We start from the raw sequence: 17,078 nt of genomic DNA, 5'->3' as shown, positions 1-17,078 counted from the left end.
AACGCAAATTGGGACGAAAAGAAATTTTGTTTTTAAGACCGTGTGAAGATTGAACATTTCCACTCCTAGAGCTGCATAACGAAAATATAACAAATTTAAGAAGGGTACATTTCTCGTGTGTCTTCCTTTCCGTGCCAGTCTCTGAATCAGGATGTTACTAAATTAGAAAACTGCCTCGCCTGGCGCAGCAAGCAAATTCATTCTCTCTCTCTCTCTCTCTCTCTCTCTCTCTCTCTCTCTCCCCCCCCCCCCCCCCCCAAAGAAAAAAGAAAAGGAAAGGGGGACAAGAATAGAGAAGACAACATAATTCTCACTTTCAACAAAAACGCTATGAATTCAATCTCCTGTTCGCGCCGGATGTGAAGTTCCCTTTAAAATTGAGAAGCTCTAAGAGGAAAAAGAAAGAAGAGAAAAAAAACGCCAATATTGAGCCGTCAGAGAACCGACTTCTGTCGATAACGCGCCATTCTCAAATCGTCAAAATATATATATATATGCACAAAATGGCTGACTCTTTCCGGCGTAGTTTCCTCCTCTATACATCTGGCACGTCCCGACGCCGTGGCGAAGAACGAAATCAGGGTAGAAGGCAATCAAATGTGCCTCACTTGTTATCTTGGTTGTCTTCGCTCTTGAGTTCGATGCCCGGAGGCGGTTTCCTCTGGAGATAAGTTGTCGCTAGCTTGAGCAGGGCCTGAGTAGGGAATAAAACTAACAATATTAAAAAAAGGACACCGTTTCTTTTTGTCAAGTATTCACGCCACACAATGCCCCCTTTTCCCCTTTCTCCCATTTTTGTCATTCCCCCTCATTTCATTCCTGACTTCTCCTTCGTCCCCTAACCAGACAGAAATAAGATCCAGACTATAGATCTGGACCTAATGCACAAGCCAGGTCAGTGCAAGGCCCACAGCAGATCCAGACCAGATTCAGACTTTATCCAGACTTGATCCAAATCAAAAGTACACACACAAAAAAGAAGAAATCGCTTTGGATAGAAAAAAAAATGGTCGAAACAGAGTCTATAAGTTATGCGACCGAAATTCCGAACGAAAGGGGAGAATTTGTTTTCCGCTTAATTGTAAACACGTGTCTCTTTTTTTTTTCGCTTTTATTCTTTAGCGTTATGATGGGGGAGGCAGATTGAAGCCTACAGCTAATGGGTGATCGGAGATCGTGAAACAGCTGGAAACTATACTTAATAGACCCTTTGCAGAGGTTCGCGCGGTTTAGTAGCTTCTGCGCCAATATAGACGCCTCGCGGTGGCTCCCAGCCAAAACACCGGCTTACGGATCCCTAGGTGGCGGGTTCGAATCCCAGCCGAGGTTCCCGCCATCTGAAAGAGGCCCATTGCGGAGAAGACGCCGTGTAACCGAGCTTACGGTTGCACGACAGAAGATCCCCAGCTGGTCGAAATGAATCCTCAGTCCTCCACCGGCGCGTGCCAGATGCCCGTCATTGGTTTGGCACGTAGAAACCTCAAAATTTTACTTTTGCACCAATTATTCCAATGTGCCATTGTTTGGAACGCACACTGAGCACATATTAGATTTGGGACACGAATGCTGCGTCATCGGTCGGTGAGCACTCGAATACAATCCCACGTTCTGTGCCCCCCCCCCCCCCCCCCCCAAAAAAAAATAAAAATGGCGACAGCCAAGGTTGCTCGATCGGGTTTTGGAAAGGGTCTATTATGACGCCAATGCGTCTTTATAAAATATGTCTAAAATGCTCCTTTCATAAGAAATTTATATTATCCACTCATGGCACAGCAAAACCAGCAAGAAACGCCGAACACTTTAATTAATGTGTTTACTAATAAAGTTCAGTTTCGACTACAACTGTTGTCCTGTCGCAAGTGTTCCTTTCGTTGTAATTTTTTTTGCACTTGTTTTTTGTTTACACTATTTACCAACTCGCCTAGTACAACACTCTCGTTCCTCTGCAACAGGGGTCTCCACACCTAGGCCCACGGGTCAAAAATGCGACCCGCACACTCTCTCTCTCGCCCGGCCCGTGGCTGATTGCGGTCCTTCCAATGAAGCCCGGCCCACTGCCCGCTCCCAGCAGAGCCGCTGCCACCGGCACCGAGATAAGTACCCACGAAGAAACAGCGATGCAACGCTCACAAACCGCGTAAACAAAATTACTACAAAAGAAAAAAAAAAACGAGAGAAAACTGTTTATCGTCATTGTCTTTTAGTCATATTATTAACTGGGCATTGTCATCACTGGTGTCAACATTCTTAGTCCCCTGTTTTATACCTGCGGAACTGCGTATGTTGAAATTATTTTCGCGTTCCCGTGTGTATTGCACCTAGTGTCCCGCGTCGTATCTATCTCATGTTGTCAGCCTCAGTTCTATCATTCTCACAAGACTTCTGCCCCGTTGGAACATGCGAAATTTCTTATGCGCTTTGATTTATGCCTGGTGAGTTTTCTCAGTCCCAATTATTGTCTAATATCTTAATTAGCTAAATATTGGGATTAAAATATAAAGTCGATGTAAAGCTTTAAATGTTCTATTTAAATATGTATTCATGATCATTTATTTCGTTTTTCCTCATTTTATATTGGTTTATTTGTTTTCCAGCCCCGGAGACTGCGACAGATCTCCGATTCGGCCCCTAAATTTAGCCGAAAAGTTTGGACACCTCTGGACTCCCCGATGTTGTATTGGTTCGGTAAAAAAACAAAACAAAACAAAAATAGAAAAGCTATCTGAAATTACGATAACCCTTTAATTTTTTATTTTGACTTCTAACATCAAGAATGACTTGCATTTCGAGCTCGATCGTGTCGGAAAGGAGCCGGCCTCGGTGGTGTGGCATAAAAGCCGGCGTCGGTGGCGTGACGCGAAAATCCTGATTGGACGATAGGGTCATGACGTCGCAGCCTCATGACTTCGCGCGGGAATTTCAAACAGCCCACACCGCTCACGTGAGATGGGACGTGACGTCACGCGTGGAATGAAAGTGATGAAAAACGTGAGATGTGTTTCAAGTTAAAGGTCACCGCATGCTTGAAAAGGTTTCACTTTATAAAGTAATTCATTTGCAAAAAAAAAAAATTGGAAAAGTTTTAGGTGTGATTCGATCCCACGAACCTTCTGTTGCGAGTCAGCGCTACACACTAAGCCATGCTTTTTTTTTTTTTTTTTTTACTATGTTAGGTACGCCGTTCTTTCTGCTCAATGGCAGGAAGAACATGCGAATGAGAAGTCGATGCGAACGAGCCCGATAACGCTATCGCGTTTTCTTTTTAATTTTTAATGCCACATAAATGTGCAAGTAACACGCGAATCCTGCCCCACAGGGGCGATAATGGTATAGCAAAGACTCAAAGGTAATGATGATTCCTACTTCGATTACTTTAAGTTGGAGTCGCTCTCTGAGTTATACATACCACTACGAATCATACCGGAGAGCGCCAATGGAATGTAAAAAAAAAAAACAGAAAAAAAACATGCAAAAGTAATTTAAAACAAATTTTGTGAGCACATATGAGTCCAAGAACTTGAGACAAACATATTCAGGATATGTGTGAAACACGGATATATATATATATATATATATCCTGAGTATGTTCATGGCTATATCGTTATGCGTATTGCGATCTATTATCATCTATTTTGATAGACAAGAATAAATATTTCTTTTAGCAGACGAATTTCAACATCCCTAATGAGAGATTGCAAATGCCCATATTAAACATACAGCACATCATACAAGGGCAAGATCATACAAAAAAACAAATAAAATAGAAAAATAGATTTAACAAAATTGCATGTATAACCTTTTAAACCGTAACAAAAAATAAAAAAAAAAAAAAACCGCCAGCACGGTTCATTTACGCAATATACTTTTAAACACGTTCGTCTAGACAAATTTTTTATTCATAATAGCGTCGGTTGTTATAAGTTTATATTAGAGAGAATGTTGGTAATATGGATCCAATTAAAAATGATGATACGCCCTACGAGACTTCATCCCCGGACACATTAGAGAGCGGCCGCAGAGATTCCCCTTTCAAAAACCATAACGCGCCCTAAAAACAAGATACGAAAAATATTTCGTCTGGAGGTTGGAAGAGATTGACAAAAATTAAACGACTTTCTTCGCCGAGCGAACCATTTTGGGCTCTAATTACTTCCATTATGTTCGCCACACGTGCCCTGTGTAGTTTAAGATTTCGACATCGCTGTCTCCGAGCGCACATAAAATGTGATTTCGAAGTGATATTTTTATATATACCGTGGTAGGAAATGTTTATCATGGCAATGATAATCATGGCAACAGAATTAGTGGAGGAATTTTCCACTATGTCACGTCATACTGTGACACCGTGCCACGACTTGCATGGAACACCCCCTTGCATCCGCCGCAAAACCTCGCCAATAGCAACTAACGGCGTAAAAAAAAAATGATTATTTTATTACAAGCTTTTCCACGGGATTTCGTTCCCAAACTGCTCTTCGCTTCTCTTCCCTGCACTCCGACATCCCTCAGCAAAAAGCGGACGAAGCCGACGCTTTAAGAACTCTTTGAAGTGATACAGTCCAACCCTTTCGCGCCACTAAAAAAGAGAAGAAAAAAATACGAGTCAGAATCCTGGCTTACAACTCCGGGTTTTACGACCAGCAAGCATGTTTTGCTTTGCCGGCAATAGCAGGCGTGCAAGCTCCGCACACGCAGAAGGGATACGGGAGTCAAGGGAACGAGGAACGCGAGCGAGGCAGTAAAAGGGTCGTTAGCGAAGAGAGCCGTCCCTCATATCATAATGCTGCGTTCATCCCCAAAAGCCGACACTGCGGTCGAAGACACGCGCTCCTCGAACCAGCCGTGCGTCCATCTTTTTCCTCACGTGATCGACCACCTCCTCACCTCATACCGCCGCGCAGAGCCGGGTCAGGTGACGAAAGAGAGGCTGCTGATTGGTTCCGACGAAGGCGTAGCTTCCACCTCGCTGTCGGCTTGAGGTTGAGCGGAACGGTAGTAGTTGAGGCGGGAAAACACCTCCCCCGCGGAGTTACCGCCGGGCACAATGTCCCTTCTTCGCTCGTCCCGCGGCTTCGTAGCACGAGTCGTCGGTAACTTCGCGGGTACAAATTAGTGCCCTCTAGCTTCTTGGAGTGCTCGCTGGTCTCTCTGGGAGACAAGCCGCTCGTTTACTGGGGATTGAAGCACGTCCGACGGCACTCTTGGGACTCGAAAAAAAAGGAGGGGAGGGAGAGAAGGTTGTCTGTGTCTGTGTGTGTTTTGTGGATTACTGTGTCTAGCAGTATCTTTTAAAGGCCGACGTACTCTTAGCGATTTCCACTTTTTCCCGCCTCCTCCGTTCCTATATCCTCTCCCCTTTTATCCGGCCCCGACGTGGCTCCCCTCGCAGTTTAGGAGAGGGGAGCGAAAAGAGGATTATCTTCCGTGCAGAAAACCGAGGTTCTACGATGGGCCCCAAGGCGGCCTCGTACATTTGCATTTTCAGTGCGCCATCTATCGTCTAGAGACCCGGAATACCACTGATCTGTGCATATCTTGCGCGTCGTTCTTTTACGGTGAAATAATTTTTGCGAACGTTATAAGCGACCGTCTCTCGTGAATAGTGCGAAAATTTGATGAAATTTGAGTACGTGGCGAAATCTTCAGTCTAGTTGTAGGAAGAGCGGAAAGTTTCCAGCGCTACCCGATAGCTGACGCTAGTGTGCCAGTGTGTTAGCTTGTCGTAATTGATTTTAAGCGGTTCCAATTCGTAGTCGATTGACTTATATAATTTGGAGAAATCATTTTTTAAGGCCTGGCGAAATTATAATCGTGTTTTTTAGGCTAGATTTAATCGTAACTTACGTTCACTGGCAAGATGTGTAAGCAGATACTTGATATTTTTTTAGGAGCCCGTACTTGTGAAATTAATCAATAATTATCTCGGATATTCTACATACTGCCATTTTACGACAAAGCTTTAAAACGAATATGAAACTAGTTTTACTAACGTAGTGACAACACAAAGAAGAGAAAAAAACAACAACAGGTTTGTAAAATTGTCCAGCTCGCTTGCATCTTTGCATTAATTGCATTATCATCCTAACCTTAAAGTGCAGGCCATTCACCCTTGTTGCTGTTAGACTGGCGGCGGCTGATACAACCCGCTCTGCTCTACTGACGTCTAACTCCTGGTTAGCTCAGTTGGTAGAGTGCTCCACTGAAATGGAGAGGTCCTCGGTTCGATACAAGGACCAAGCTGATTTCTTCCATCGCACACCAGTCACCTAGCTGTGTTTGGAGATTTGTGTTTGTCCCTTGTTCCCCTTCTCCGGGGAATTTTATCGTCAGTTAAGTCAAATAAATATAATTTAAATAAAATCAATTTAATTTATATGGCTTGAAAAAAAATCATGATTTTTTTCCACATTACTACAAACACATTGCATGCCGCCACAAAAGCTGGAGTTGCTGCTCGTGCGTCCAAATCAACAATCATTACGCCAACGTTCTCAGCAAGTTTCATCACGCTACAGATGGTCAGCGATTTCTTACGGACGAAAGTGCCGGGGTCTACCGTGAGTGACCTTTGTAGCTATTGATGTGCCAGTACGTTGTCGCAGAAGCAATCAAGTTGTGTGTGAGCCCCTCTCAATCCGCGCGGTATTGCGGGGCTTTCGTCGTCCGCGTAATCCGGTGTCTGTAACGCGACGTGGGCAGTAGGACGGGAAATTGTTGTGTAAGGAATAATCTCCTCTTCCTTGGGATTAATTGAGATTTGCACCGTTCCGAATAAGCGAGCGCCTGCAGGAAGCAGGAAGCTTAGCAGGGACTCGGAGCAGTGATAATGGGGCACACGTTTCGCGGGAATTTTCCTTCTTGAGGACGTTGAATTTGGGCACGGATAAACTCGTATGCTAAGGACACACTGTGACGTGAAACACCGTCTATACAGGATGTCATTTTTTTTTGTTTTGTTTTTTTCTCACTTGTTTACGAAGTTTACACTCTTCTGTTTGAACTCGCAATCAGATACTTCAAGTGTGTAGTAACTGCATCTTCTTTAAGAAGGTACATTGGCTCTTGGCTTCTAACTTGTTCTCTATTGGAACTTTTCAACTCGCGTAACATCCCAACAAATATTGAGGTTTACTTTTAATTACACTAGTTAAAACGAGAAGATCTAAATAAATTGTTTTTCGAAAACCAAGCCTTCAAGTTTTGGAAGCTCTATTTATAGTGAGCTGTTAAATAGCTCCAATTTTAATAATTATAGCCATAATTGTACAAAATTAAGAGGAATCATTCAGACCGTCCGGAGTATTATCTTAGCAGGCAGCTTTAGTTCTTGACACTGGTATTGGTTAAGTTTAATGCACAGGGCGTACCTAAGAAGTTTTACACCTTTCAGGGTTTAAAAAGAGTATTTCAGATATACTCACGCCCACGGCTCCCTTCCGTTCACTCCCTTCCGCCACCCTTATTCCAGATAATACATAATTTTCAACCTCAAAATATGGTTCTGTTGCATGAAACTCCCTTCCTTCATGAAGAACCTTAGAAGCGCGTGAAGAGGTATGCTATATATGGTGAATTGTGGCGAACGCCCTTTTTGGAAGGGTGCTCACACTTCGAGAACAGCCTTATCGGAAGTTGCTTTAGCGAATATTTGGAAGCGTTATTACTTGTACCAACGTCTTTTACCTGGAGATGCATAGTTCAAAATTGTATTTTACGCAATACATTGCTATATGAGTGATACATTCTTCACGTGATACATTTCTTATCTTACTTGTAACCTTCTTAATTGTGGAGACGGCCACTTGCGAATGAGTGTCTTTGAATTATCGAGGTTATACGGATAGAAATTGAGGGAGAGGGGGAAATGAGAGCGCTGGGAGAGACGCCTGTAGAACGCCAATCTCTGATTGGAATGATTTGTGGGTGTAGACCAGGGTGTAAGATAGACAGGTGGGGAAACGAGAGCCAAATGAGTGACCGGATCGTGTCCCCCTCGGTTTTCTCTTTTTCTGTGGCGCCATCTATGTGGAGCACCGCGAACTCTCACTCCGTGTGGGCGAACGCTGGCGACCGGTTAAACTGACGGAGAAGGTTTCTCGTGTATTTTCAGTGGAGGACTGTCGTGCTCTCAGTTTATTTTGCGCACTCTCCCATAGAGTTCCATGCAAATTCGATTCCAATTTTTTTCTTCTCGCCGCAGCGCCATCTGTCGCAAATCGGGGGTACCCGCAAGCCACCCGCAAGCAGACGAGTACACAATCCGGTCACGGTGCTGCGGTAGGTGTCTATGGGCCGTTTCCCCACCTGTCTATCTTACACCCTGGTGTAGACGCAAAGCAAGCTGCCTTTGTCTCTGCTCGCACTTGGAACGCGTTCGGACGAAGACGCCGAGCCCAGGACGTCGGCGTTTGACGTTCGAGTTCATTTCGAAGGGTGAGTAGAAGCATGGCCTCCTATATACTGACAAGGCCTGGCAGATCGCCACGAGAGGCGGCCGCCGAAACGGAAAAGGTGGAGCGGCAGACAACGGATGAGAGGAGAACCACGTGACTGGCGCCCCGCTGCGGCGAGACGCCGAGACTCACTTCTGCCGAGAGAACAAGTGTGTTTCGGGTCCTCGCCGCAGCAAAAGCTGTGCGCTGATGTCCAGGTTCCCCGAGAAAGAGCTCTTTGATGCTCTGTGCTACCAGACCCTCCCGCTCCAAATCTGCGACCGGGCACTCTATGGCTCTATAGTCGAACTGCCAAGCTTTGTGGGTATAAAGGAAGCTATGGTAGAGGCAAAAGCGGCTGCTAGCTTTGCGTCTACCCACAATTCATTCCAACCAGAGCCCGGCGTTCTGGCGTCTCTCCCTGCACTCTCATCTCCTCCTCTCCATCGGTTTCTACCCGCATAACGAATGAATTCTCCTTCGAGCGTGATTTACTGCGTCTGTGTTGGCCTTTTCTGCACAAGAGAAAACTGCATCTGGTGATTGTTGCTTGTAAGCTCATTGCTCGTAAAAAAAATATCACTACGCCGGTGCTAAGATTGCCAGCGCCCTATTTTTGTGGTGTTCACAAGCAGAAGGAGTCTAAGAGTATTTCTGTAATACCGTTAGGGTGTCATAAGATTGCGTATGGGCATGCTTATTTCTTTTCTTTTTTTTTTTTTTTTTAAAGAAGATTTGGACAATTTTTTGGGTGTCCGATTATCACCCTTTAGGGTTTTACGGGAAAACCTCAAGGTTGTTGGAGGAACACTGAAACAAGCTGATTTACGCCCTTGATCGTGTAAATAAGATTGTACACCCTTAATGGCGTAAATGCTTACAATAATAAATTACCCCGCCGGAAAAAAAATATAATTAAACTTGCTGTTTTTCCATCGCGGCGGTGCATGTTAAAGCACCGCTGCGATGCGAGCCGAAGTTTGGTTTTCCTATCCAGAACATAATCTAATATTTATAGTCGCCGGGTACAAACCAAGTACTACAGTTAATTAGCAAGTTACGATCCCGCGCACTGCTCGATCTTGTTATCAACATCACGGCAACGCGCGGTCGCCTCGCCGTGCTTAACGGCAAAGATTGATCAAAACACTCGAAGTAACTAATAAAGTATTCTAACCACGTGACCACTATAATAAAAAAAAAACGAAAGCGATGGCAAAAGAAAGAAAGAAAAAATATAATGAAGGGGAGAGCGCACTAATGACCAAGTCCAAACGTCACGATGAAATAATAATAAAAAAAAAGAGCAGCTCCAGACTGCCTTTTTCACTTGTTTGTCTGAACGGGGTCCGCCCTCTAAATCTGGGCAGTCGACGGCGAACATAAATTGATAATCGATAAATGTGCGGACTCTGCGTGCACCGTCTCCGCGACCTGGAGTCTGCATACCGAGGCGGCCTGGCTCGGATCCGCAGCCGACCTTGGGGTCGGGTTCGCGATGCCGAGGGTTAAAATCGAGGAGGACGCCACCGCCACCGCACGACTGCGCGCTCCGTCTTTCTTTACCGCTTGCGGTCGCGCTTCGCAAGAGCGACCAACGGCGATTTAGAGACACCGAGAGCCTAAAGACACTGCTAATTCAGCCTACAATAGACTCTCTGGAGAGTGACACCGTCCGAGATGTGACATTTCCTTGTAGGACGACCCTGTCACGTTGATCATACAAAAACTGTCTGCACATATCATCGATGCGCACGTATGTACGAATCTAATGTGCTTCGCACATCCTGGGGGTGCGTCCGCACATAATTCTGTCGTCATGTCTACAGATAAACTCCGTGTCTCTCATCTAATCCCCTTTCCTTTGTTTCCCATTTCGATCGCCAGGCCCACGCCAGTTTTCGCCGCACGCTCGGACAGCCAGTAGGTCCCCCCACTTCTCTGCCTCGCGTCTCTTCCGCCGGGTGGCGTCACCATCGCCCTCCGCAGTTGCGTAGTGAGCCCAGATTTCAGAGTACTTCCGACTGCTTGATCGGAGTCACGCGGCTTATGGGCAGCGTCTGCAATGTGCACCGAGGAAAGTACACGCAACTGTTCATCGTCTGCGATCGTTTCCGCCTCTTCGGCCACCGCTTTCTTCCTCGCCCCCGGACAAACGCGACGCACGCTTACTTCCGACCAATCTGCGCGGGAAGCGTCCGCCATTTGGTTGGAAACGCTCTTCCGTGGTTTGAGTTGCTCCCTCTTAGAAATCTTGGCTCTCTAGGGTTGCGAATGCGGGGAAGGAGCTTCTTCGACAACGAGCGTCGGTTGTAAGCCTCGCCAAATTACTTCCGTTGCGGCAAGACTTATCTTACGGCCCACGCCGCGTGTTTGTAATGCGGTCCGGCCGAATGGGCAAAGAACAAAAGGAAAAAACAAGGACAATAGAAAAGCCATGGGTTTATCGCGCAGTTTGAAGACTGTACGTTGTTGCCGACCCGGAAATCTTATCCCGATTGCCCTCGGGCTTGAGTGAGTGAATCGCAATAGAGGTACGTTGCAACAAAGTTGGGCTAAATGGTCTCTTCTATTTATTTTTTGTTTGTTTTTAACGTGAAACGTTTTTTGGCTTGTTTCTTCGGGTTGCGCGAAGCCGCATTTGGTGAAGTCGTGGCCCATAATGCAACACTGCGCGCGTTGCATTGTGGGACGTCACCAACCTACACACCAACTCAGTTGCTCCGTTAAATTTAGCGGGGAAGTCGAATTGGTGTAGAGGTCACGTGACATCAGGTCACGTGATGTCAATTTCCACGCTGAACTTAGCGGGAAAACTAACGTCCCGCGATCTACACACCGATTCAGTTTCCCCACTAAATTCAGCGGGGAAATCGACGTCACCTTAACTGATGGCATGTGACATATATACGGAAATTTAGTTTCTGCTCAAAATTTAGCAGAATAATTAGCGTCACATGACCTACCTACCAACTCAGCTTCCCCGGTGAATTTAGCGGAAATATTGAAGTCACGCGACCCGATCTCACATGACCCATACAGCCACATCAACTTCCCTGCTAAATTTAGCGGAGAAACTGAATTGGTGTGTAGATTTGCGACGCCCTATGTACGTCCCATTGTGTCGCATAGGTTTTACGCATGCAACAAAATTGCCCGGGAATTTGACATACAATGTTTTGTTTTATTTTATTTTATACTGATAACCTTAGGTGCACTGCGGTTTTAGTTAAATCTCGAAACCACTTGGGGGGCAAAAAAAAAAAAATAGAATTATGTTTTAGCGTAAGTCAAATGTACATCGATTCTTAGAGTCACCGACAGGTTCAGAAATTGTACGGCGTCGCTCATTGCGTTCGGAGATTCTAGCTTCGTGAGTGGTTGGCTGCCGAGCGATACTGAGATGCTAATGAGATGCTAAAGAGTTGCTCGGGTCTCGCCACGCCTCCTGTTTCTTGGGATGTCCGCGAATGTAGGTGACGTTCATACCGTGAGTGTCCACACACGCATTATTCACCGCGCCGGAATTGGTTTTAGGCGATTTTAGAATGCGCCCGAGAAGATGACAAATACCGTGACGTTGCGTATCTGGTGCTCTTTCAACGGCCCCATAGGCTCGCCTATAGCGTCGGCTGCGCACCGAATCAAGACGCGGTCAGGCTGCCGTTACATCGCGCAAGGGACGTCCTGCAGACACTGTCCGCGGCGTGTTTGTTTGTTGCATGACCTTCGTGTCACACTGGTCATACAAACACTGTCGGTAGACATGATCGAAGGGTATGTGAAGCAATTTTGTCATCGCGTCTGCGGGGAAACTCCGCGCCTTTCGTGTGATGCACGCGAGCAGTGCGACTGCAAGCATGGCCTGCTCTCTACTCACAAAGCCTGGCAGTTCGACGACGGAGCCATAGAGTGCCCGGTCGCAGATTTGGAGCGCGGAGATCTGGTAGCACAGAGCGTCAAAGAGCCATTTCTTGGGGAATCAGGACGTCAGCGCACAGCTTTTGCAGCGGCGAGGGCCCGAAACACACTTGTTCGCTCGGGAGAGGTGTGTTTCGGCGTTTCGTCGCACCGGGGCGCCAGTCACGTGGCTCTCCTCTCGTCCGTTGTCTGCCGTGCTCCACTTTTTCCATTTCGGCGGCCGCTTTTAGTGGCGATCTGCCAGGCTTTGTCAGTATATAGAAGGCTATGCTTTAAGGTAACACAAAGTATACAAACTTTTTTTTCTTCGTAAGATTCATTGATTGGTACCAACGAGAGCATACATCTGGGAAGAAGAGATGCCCATGACGACTGTGCGGATCGATGAAAGATGATTTTGAGGGTTCAACGTGGATGAGCAAAAGGTTTTGTTCGTCACGTCAGCCTCGCTCACGCAGTGTTCGATTCTCAACATTGATGTCTGGCGACTCCATCGTCCCCGTTTTGTTTGAACCCCCCCTGTAGCGTCCACTTTGACCTAAGTTACGTAACAACGTCGTTGTTTTGCAGTTCACGACACAGGCAGATAAATCATCGGCCCCGCTTCTCGTCGTTCGAAAGAAAACGGCGGCGAGAATCGACGAGACCCGAACGATATTTCACCAGGAGCAAAAAGGAGAAGTGCAAACAAAAACAACTCACGTTGCCGTATTCCTTTTCGACCGTGGCTCGAATCTTTGTGAAATTTCTGCAAAAAAAAAAAATAAAGTGTGAAAGGTTAGAGAGATGGGGAGACAGACAGAGAGAACGGTCAGAGGAAATGAAAGGACCGAATCTGAATAAATCGTTCCTCTGACAGGCGAGATATATAACAGCTCACGCGAATCAAAAGCGCGGCCACACGCACGCCAGCAACGAAAACAACACAAGCAATCACCGACGCCCACCGATCAAGTGGGCTTCGCCGAACGTCAAGAAGCAATTCCATTCTCGAAAACGAAATTCCCCAATATCCCCTTCTCCCTGTCCCCACACCTTCCCCACACCCCGCACCCTAACAAAAATATTAAACGCAACAAAAAAAAAAAAAGTCAGATCAAATCACAATGCACGCACGGTTAAAAACGTTTATGTATACCGTATAGGGCATAATCTGCTTACTATATAATTCTATCTGAGAATTCATGGAAATAGGGAAAAGGGGAAAACCGGAACAGGGCGGGAGGAAAAGGGGTGGGGGGGGGGGGGGGGGGGGGTAAACTCGTTTGAAAAGGCAGAGTATAAGAAAGAAAAAGAAACGTCTGCGCCCATTTGCGGGAGCGGCGGTGTTTGGTTTCCTTCTTTTTAAAACTATTTCTGATTTTCGGTGCCTCAAATGCAAAATTTTGATTCTCGATCTTGTGGCGTTCTCTCGGCACTGTACTGAGCTTTTTGTCTTGTGGAGGTAGTAGCGTATACCGTAATATCCCGAGCAATAGCACACCTAAAATCGAGAAAAAAGCTGGGTGAAAATAAGTAGTAGACTAAAGGCCGGTTCAGACACTTGCGTTTGAGTGCGTTTGACTGCGTTGCATCGAGAACCGAAAGCGAGTCACCGGCACATATATACTTCGTACGAAGCGTGGAATTCATTTCAAAAAATCATCTTGGCACGCGATATAACCAGCAAGGATGTCCCGGTTTCTCGCTGCCGCAACGCAGTCAAACACAACTGTCTGAACCAGGTTTAACTTTCGAAGCGCATTGGAGAAAAATTAAAAAAAAAAAAAAAAAGTGCTTTTCTTAATTGATGTGTCTTTGTCAACATGTTATCGCGGCAAGGGGCAATGAAACAAAGGTGACTGTACTTCCCAGTCAGCAATGTTCGCTTACACCCTGCGATAGGTAACAGACGCATTTACGCCAAGCTCATCATTGATCCGAACACCACGATTGCTAGGAGTGCGGATAGCGCAAGTTCGTCTGCTTCTTTTGCTGGCGTTGTGGTGACGTCAGAAAGACGCAGAGCTCTGATTGGTTCTGAATAAAGGATAGTGGGTAGAGCACAAGGCAGCTTGCTTTGAGGTCTACCCACTATCCTTCAATCAGAGCCAATCAGAGCTGGCCGTTTTTCTGACGTCACCGCAACTCCTACGCTGGAAGCGGACGACTTGCTCTCCGGATAACAAATCAAGCCAGAAATAGGGGTGCGTTACCTTTCAGGGGTGGCGCATATTTCGGGAATTTACGGTAAGAAGAAAGGCTGGTCCGCAGATTTGCGTCTCAGCGTGATCGACCCCGTCGCAACGGCGTGTAAACGTTCACGACGAGAGAACGCATTGACACGCTGGCGCCATCTTTCGGGCGTATATAGCCCTGGAACTCAACCGGTCTGCTAGACCGAAGCCACGGTGTAAGATACACTCTTCAGGTGAGGACACGCCGGGGCTGCACGCGCGTCGCGTGGAATCAGATAGCGTTCGTTCGACGGGCATCCGAAAGGCTGCATCATTCCGCGGCCACCGTGCCCGCGGCTGGCAGCGTCGCCGGCGGCCAAACGGTGAAACTGTGTGAGAGCGAAAAAAATTATCTCGTTGCCATGACACCCCGGTACACCGTGGTCTTTCTGCACGTGCGACAACTTCGCTGGAGCTCTGCGCGTGTAATAGATGAGGCGGCACGAGCCGTCTTGTACGTGCCCACGGGTCGACGAGTCACCTGCCGGCGCCGCTTGAAACCACAGTGAGAGGGAGTCAAGAGCGAACTTTATCGGGCACGTCGCGAGGAGCGCGCTGTCCTCACCTGAAGAGTATTATCGTACACCGTGACCGAAGGTATTGCAACATTCGCCACGTGCAATCTACACGCTATCTACGATAAATGGTCGCCTATAACGTTACCAAAAATAGTTAAAGACCGCGCCCAAGAGAATTAAGCGTAAAATGTACGCAGATCGGAAGTGTTTCGAGGCTATTGCGACAGATGGCGCCACTCGTCGTTAGCGTTCACAAGTGCTTGCAACGTAGTCGTTCACACTCGGGCGGAAATGTGTGAGCAATCCAAATGAGGAGCGCAATTCACGTCCGACGCGCGGGCCGCGATAGGGAGGCCCGCGGCATAGCTTTTATCGATCGCCGTCTTTTTGCGCTCGCAAATCGGTGCTCGGCTTTTATCTAACGTGACACCCATTAGACGTTCGAATTTAGGTTTGGAAAAACAGACGGGGACTCTCGTCTGTTAGATGCATAGTGAAATAGGTGTCAACGATTGGTTCTCACATTCAAGTGATTTAACTGCAATCCAAGCAGGCCCGTAGCCAGGAACTTTTTTCGGGAAAGGGGAAGGGGGGGGGGGGCGTGATTTTAGGGACAAAAGGGCATTAGTCGAGCTGCCGGGGTCCCGAGGTCTTTCTGACCAAAGGAGAGAATAGTGGGCCTATAATTTGCGGGCTTGTCACCATTCGAAAGGCTTATAAAATCTTCCTCCTGACGCGGTTTCAAAGATCGTCGTCGTGGCTGAAAAATCGCAAGCGCAGCCGTGACGTACTCCCGTCTTTGCGTGCCTGTCGGGCGCCGACTGTTGAGTGCGGCGGCCTCTACTTCTTTGGGACGCTCCCGGAGCCTGTCGTTTACGCAGCGAACCGTTTGGCCGATGTATTCAGCGCCGCAGGACACAAGCATGGAAATATCTGCTCAGTCTTGCACGTGGTGAGCATATGTTTCTTGGTGTAGCGGGGCGGAGGGAGCTCCTGACTGCTTACCGACTTACACGGGTCTCCCAGGCCCTCGACTTCCCTGTGAGAACTGCATGTGTCAAATCTGTCTGTAGGCAAGGGACTGAAATCGGTGGGCCATCGTGTGCATGTACATATCTCAAACCGACGTTTTGGAAAAAGCTAAAAATAAAAAAGGGGGAGGGGGCGCCCCCCCCCCCCCCCATACGCACACCAAACTTTTGGGGAGGGGGGGAGGGGGGGACGGGTCCCTAAGGCCCCCCTGCCCCGTCCCCCTGGGTACGGTCCTGAATCCAAAGTTCAATCGTGGCGCACACAATTCGTCGAGCGCGGGTCAATTAGTCCACGAACTGACAGCTGGCAACACGCGCACAAAAGGAAAAAATGCGTGTGGCGTTTAGTCTGCCGTGGTTGCCTATGACGTTACATTTTTCTTATTTCTCGCTAGGTAACGTTGACAAAAAATATATGCGTTAGAAAACGTTTATTGCCAAAGCATCGTATGCATACCACACAGTACACGCAGAACAATCAAAGTCAGTACGTTGCTAAAGCAGAAACTTGGGCCATTTTTCGTCTTTTGTTGTTTTTGAGAAAATCAATGTGCGATAACAAGGACCCTTTTTCAGGGCTCGCTGGGTGCATGGGCCAACTCAGAGAAGGGGGGAAAAGGAAAGGCGCCATCTTGGGGGCCCTCTCTCGTCCGCTCAGTCGCTCAGACAGTGCTGCATGTCCAGCTCGACTCCGCCCTCTATTCTCGAGGCTTGGCTTCATAGTCGTCATGCCTCACCACTGCGCAGCTGTAGGATGCACAAATAGCAGCAAAAATGGCTAAAATGCCACTTTTTGTAGAGTTTCAGCAGCCCTTCGCGGGTGGTGCGCCAAAGCATCCGATGTCAAACATCCCACCCTTTTTGCCCCGCTTTCAAAAGCCCCCATTTCAGAATCCTACGAGTCGAATCCTTCGTTCAAGTGGCCGGGTCCTCAACGTGACGGCAGGACATTCTGCTTTT

General features: G+C 47.2%; 1 protein-coding gene across 1 annotated transcript in view; it reads right to left on the bottom strand.

The window, feature by feature from the left end:
- Nucleotides 1–17,078, bottom strand: part of LOC8030552 (protein nervous wreck) — a 147,657-nt gene that overhangs the window by 104,221 nt on the left and 26,358 nt on the right. Inside the window, exons 3-4 of the mRNA XM_042289742.1 lie at nucleotides 13,056–13,101; nucleotides 609–694 (exon numbers count right to left, since the gene is read on the bottom strand). Coding sequence (XP_042145676.1) covers nucleotides 609–694; nucleotides 13,056–13,101 — 132 coding nt within the window. The remainder of the gene's footprint in view (nucleotides 1–608; nucleotides 695–13,055; nucleotides 13,102–17,078) is intronic.

The sequence above is a fragment of the Ixodes scapularis genome, unplaced genomic scaffold (genome assembly GCF_016920785.2).
Source record: "Ixodes scapularis isolate PalLabHiFi unplaced genomic scaffold, ASM1692078v2 PGA_scaffold13__105_contigs__length_92229423, whole genome shotgun sequence".
Taxonomy (NCBI): domain Eukaryota; kingdom Metazoa; phylum Arthropoda; class Arachnida; order Ixodida; family Ixodidae; genus Ixodes; species Ixodes scapularis.
Note: the sequence above shows the minus strand (reverse complement) of the source record. Positions and strands in the feature narration are given on the sequence as shown.